The following is a 5,218-nucleotide window of genomic DNA, read 5'->3' as shown; positions in this document are numbered from 1 at the left end:
GCAGCGTTTCCCTGAGGTGAGTAGAACGGTGTTTTAATGTGCTTTGTGCCGTATTTCTCCAGGAAACTGCTAAACATGTCAGACACAAATTGTTTTCCGTTATCGGAGTGTACGTATTCGGCGTATGGAAAGCATCTCTTTCTAAATAGTTTATGACCTAAGCTGAAGTTGCCTTACGCATTGGTTTTAAACAGACGAATTTCGACAAATGATCTAGACCAGTGATTCCCAAAGTGGTCCAGGTGGACCACGGTGACGTGAACAAAAAATGGGGGTCCATGAGTTCTAAATGCGGGTCCACGAAAATTTATCCGGTTTCGATGTAAAGAACCAAAATGTTTGCTTCATAGCCTCTTTATTTAACTTTAATTTTTTTGAGAGGTGTATAGTGCTTTTGACGCATTGCTGTACTTACCGTCACTTTGTGTTTTCATACGTGGGGAAGCCTTAATGGCCACCTGCAAACTAAAAAGAACCAGACGCTGGTATGACAATGAGTAGGGCGCGGCGAAAATTGCTGGCGGCAGAGATTTAAGCACTTGTGTCTTTTCAACGCTACAGGATAGTACGCCACCATTACCCTTGTTGAAGAGATTCTATAGTGTTGAGTTCCCTGCGACTACATGCTGGTTTGATTACATCGCTGCGACCGGACTCACACATTGTCGAATCTTCACTGATGGCTCCAAAACTGACTCTAGCTCATGATCTGGGGTATTTTTCGAGGTTAATAGAGATAAGCTTAACTTTTCTGTAGAGGAATATGCTTCGGTCTTCCAGGCTGAGGTAATTGCAATACTCAAAGCCATGGACTACGTGGTGGAACATAGGTGGAGGGGAAGGAGTTTACGTGACTGCAGTGACAACCAAGCTGCACTTAAGGCATTTGCCAGCCCTCTATTTAAGTACTTCCAAACTAGTTCGGAAATGCAAGTCTCGACTAAAATATGATGGTGAACATAACGAGGTGCCAGGTCATTCTGGTGTAGCTGGTTATGAGACATCTGATCACTTGGCCAGAGTTTGCTTAGACCAGGCATTCCTCGGTCCGCAACTAGTTTTAGCACTCCCACTTTCGGCAATCGAAGCCGCCATCAGAAACTGGGTGAATACTTCGCTCAGAAATGACTGAGGGGTATCGAGGGGATACAGGTGGGCATAACTCATGTTGCCTTCAATCTCACAAGGTCTATCTAATTTTTTGCTTTCACTAAACAGACGACACTGCAGAGAACTTGCTAGACTGCTTCACGTAGCACAAACACCTGACTGTGATAGGCGTAAATGACGTTTCCATTTGCCCATCTTGCCTTGAATAAGATGAGACGGTGGAACACTTTTTGTGGTTCTTCCTTGCTTGGGTATTTGTTATAAATTTTTTTTTAACTCGTTCTTTTCTCTATTGTCAGTTTCTGAAAAGTTTGGCGTAAACAGTTTAGCCCCTTTGATGTTTTAAGTTTTGTGTTTTAAAAATGTGATAAATATTTTTCGCCTCACTTTAAAGCTCGGAATCAAAATGATGCTATTACGACAAATAAACTATTTTACATATACTCCACGGGCAAAGTAATGAGTGAGCCGAACATTTGATGAGTTTATGGTGAAGATGATGTAAAAAACGCTAGCGCTCGCAATGCTTCTTAAAAAATATAACTCATCCGAGCGAGAGAGTATTTTGATGCATTTACGAGCTCTATTTTTTAAAACCTACAAGTGTGTAATCACATAATTTTTATAAATAGAACGCACGAAAATATTTTACTTTTATTTTGGCCACTCTGAGTTTCGTTTTTGAATTCACCCGCGATGCAAATTTACATTGTTAGATCTAATTTTCACATGTAATTTTTTTACGAGCTTTGGGAATATTTAGAAATGTATCGGCAGGGGGTCCACCTAGAGATACAAAGACATACACATTACCATCACAAGTACGAGGAAACGGACCCACAAAATCTATAAACAAACGCTGAAAAGGTCGTTCTGTTACATGTTGTTTGCCCATTAGCGGTCTCTTGAATACATTTAATGCTTTGTTTTTTTTTACGCACTTCACATTCTTTTATGTGTGCGCATACATCGGCTACCATTCCTGGCCAGAAGTATTTTTCGCGCAGACGTGCCAAGGTTTTGTGGATGCCACCGTGCCCAGCAGAAGGCGAGCCGTGAGAAGACTCAACCAGCCCCGGTCGCAACTCCGACGGAACCCAAAGCTTCCAGTCTCCTCGTCTCCCCTGTCAAACTGTGCTCGGCGGTACACGTAGCCGTCTGATACGCAAAGGTCAGGTCTTTGTTTTCAGTCACTGTCCTTATCAGCTCTTCATACTCTTCAGATGCAAAACATGGAGATTCGAGGCATACGTCGATTACTCTGTCGCTTACTTTTATTTCGTCCATATTCATTCTGGACAGCGTATCCGGGACGACATTTTGCGTGCCTTTTCGGTGCTCAATCTCAAAGTCGTAACCCTGTAGTTTCAGGCTCCATCGCGCCAGCCTGCCAGATAGATCCTTTTGAAGCATTAGCCACTTGAGGCTCGCATGGTCCGTAATTATTGTAAAGGGTAGACCCTCGACGTATGGCCTGAACCTCTTCACACTTACGATCGCCGCGTAGCATTCGAGCTCTGTAATGCTGTAGTTCTTTTGTGCTTTATTGAGCTTAGCTGACACATAAGCAATTGGTCGTTCGTTTTGGTCGTCGTCCAATTGAAACAAAACCCCTCCCACTCCGTCCGTCGATGCGTCACATTGGATATAAAAGCGTCTGTTAAAGTCCGGATGTGTCAGTACTGGCGCCGAAATCAAACTTTGTTTAAGTTTCTCAAAGGATTCCTTGGCTTCGTCAGTCATCGCGAATTTCTTAATCTTGTCTTTTGAGAGGCAGTCGTGCAGCGGAGCTGCAATAGTCGCATAATCCTGAATAAAACGACGGTACCAACCTGACATGCCCAGGAACCGCCTTAGCTGTTTCGGGGTCTTAGGTTCGGGAAAGTCCCTCACCGCTGCAACCTTGTTGGCATCCGTTCTGATACACCCATCCCCGACTACGTAACCGAGATATCGCACCTCTTTGTAACAGAACTTGCTTTTTTCTACATTTATTGTCAACTTTGCATCACGCAAACACCGAGCGACCTTTTCTAGCAAACATATATGAGACGAGAAATCTTCTGAACACACTAACAAATCGTCAAGATAAACAAATACACATTCACGTAACGAAGCCGGGATGACCTTGTCCATTAAACGACACATTCTTTGTGCCGCGTTACATAGTCCAAAAGGCATAACTGTAAATTGGTATAATGGTCGACCTGACACTGTAAACGCCGTCTTTTCCCTTGATTTATTTTCCAGCGGAATCTGCCAGAATGCGTCTTTCAGATCAATAGCTGAAATATATCTAGTATTTTGAAGTCTGCTGAGAATACCCTCTATATGTGGGAGTGGGTACGCATCCTTCACTGTCCTTGCATTCACCTTGCGGGCATCTAAGCAAAGGCGGTTTTTTGTGCCTTTGATTACTAAGGAGACTGGTGAGCTCCAGCTACTGTTGGACTCCTCAATGACTCCCATGCTCAGCATCCGATCTAGCTCAGCATAAACTAATTTCTGGATTGCGGGTGAAATAGGATAATGTCGCTGTTTTACTGGCAAATTCTCGTCCGTGACCTCAATGACATGTTCTTCTAACTCTGTCCGACCTAACCCTGATACTGCAAATGAGGGGAATTGTGATTTCACCCACTCTAACGCGTTGGATTGTTCTAATGTCAGTAAGTGCTGCACGGCGTCGAAGGATAGGTCACCATCGGCGGGAACGAGTTCAGCAACCCTAGCACCATCCGCACTCACATTCATCCCTTTGTTCACGACACTCATTCCGAAGGTTTGCCAGAAGTCGACTCCTAAATACACCTGTTGTTGTAGCCCAGGTACTATTAAAAACTCTAGCTCTCTTGTAGAACTATCCCACAACACTGGTAGCTTGATGGCCCCTATTACGGCGGTCTCCTCACCATTGGCAGTTCTGATATTTTGGCCCTTAATCGGCAGAATTAGGTCCTCATTACCCCGCAGTAGCGTATTCGCGTCCTTGCCCAGGCAGCTAGCTCCTGCCCCCGAGTCCAAAAGCGCTAGCACCTCGTGGCCCCCAATTTTAGTCTTGGCAAAGAATCGGTTATCTCCCTTAACAGTGACTATTGTTGAAATTATTTTATTATAGATTCTCTTAAAGTTTCTTTTCTTTTCCCTCATCTTGGCTATTTTCTTAAAATTCCTGCTTTTCTTCTTACTGACTATCTCTTCGCAAAATATTCTTCTACGCGCCTCTTCGTATTCTAGTTTACGCTGATGTAAACTTTTTACTTCCGGTTTCCCTACTATTCCCTTATTTACTTTAGTTTCATTTTCCTTTTCTCTCCTCAATATCTTTACTTCTTCACTTCCGGGTTGCCCATCTCCTGGCTGAAAACCCCGGTTATCTCCGCCAGTTTGGAGTTTCCCTTATTATTTTTGAAGACACAAAAGGACGAGTCACTACCACAAGCAAAACACACCATATTGTGGAACGAGGACTTACATTTAGTTTCCTTTTGGGCTTCGGCCGGGTTTTTAGCAAAGTGATCCACCGGCATGCCACACGCGAAACACAACATCAAATGGAAGGGTGAAGGACAAAAGGATTTCACGGTAGACTTGGACGTATTAGGACAAATAGACGTGGATGCCGACGTACCATCACAAACTTTCACAGGGACGACGTGTTGTGGTTTCCTACTAGTCTGGTTCCTATCAAAGGCTTCTACTCTATTCTCTCCTATCTGCTCTACTGGCTCTACTTCTAACTCATTTATGGCTCTAGCTCTACTCCTATTTTCTTTTATCACTTTCTCTGCCCTTTTGCACTCCGCTTTCAGCTCTGCCAGCGTTTCCATTTTGGACGCGAACGTCAAGTTTGCTATGTAGGATTTGATGTTACCTCTAATTATGCCCACCATCTCTTTCTCAGGAATCTTTTTGCGGAGTCTGAAAGTCATGTTGTGTATTTCGCTATAAAATTCGTCGAAACTCTCATTTGGCATCTGCTTTCGTTCCATGATTTCACGGATGATTTCATAGTCGGACTCAGCAGTCTTGAAGTGGTTTAGCAGTTCCGCCTTCAGCTGGAAATAGCCAAAGTCGGGACTATCAGCATGGTCCTCGAGCACCTGCC

The 5,218-nt window shown here is 43.8% G+C and overlaps 1 protein-coding gene across 1 annotated transcript in view; it reads right to left on the bottom strand.

The window, feature by feature from the left end:
* Nucleotides 1–4,071: 4,071 nt before the first annotated feature.
* The window catches only part of LOC118738714, a 25,417-nt gene continuing 24,270 nt past the window's right edge, over nucleotides 4,072–5,218 (bottom strand). The window contains exon 2 of the mRNA XM_036469641.1: nucleotides 4,072–5,213. Within this exon, the coding sequence (XP_036325534.1) occupies nucleotides 4,437–5,102 (666 nt within the window). The 5' untranslated portion in view covers nucleotides 5,103–5,213 and the 3' untranslated portion in view covers nucleotides 4,072–4,436. The remainder of the gene's footprint in view (nucleotides 5,214–5,218) is intronic.

The sequence above is a fragment of the Rhagoletis pomonella genome, unplaced genomic scaffold, assembly GCF_013731165.1.
Source record: "Rhagoletis pomonella isolate Grant_MI unplaced genomic scaffold, Rhpom_1.0 Rhpom_scaffold_00005, whole genome shotgun sequence".
NCBI classification, from domain to species: Eukaryota; Metazoa; Arthropoda; class Insecta; order Diptera; family Tephritidae; genus Rhagoletis; species Rhagoletis pomonella.
This window is presented reverse-complemented; position numbering and strand designations above follow the sequence as displayed.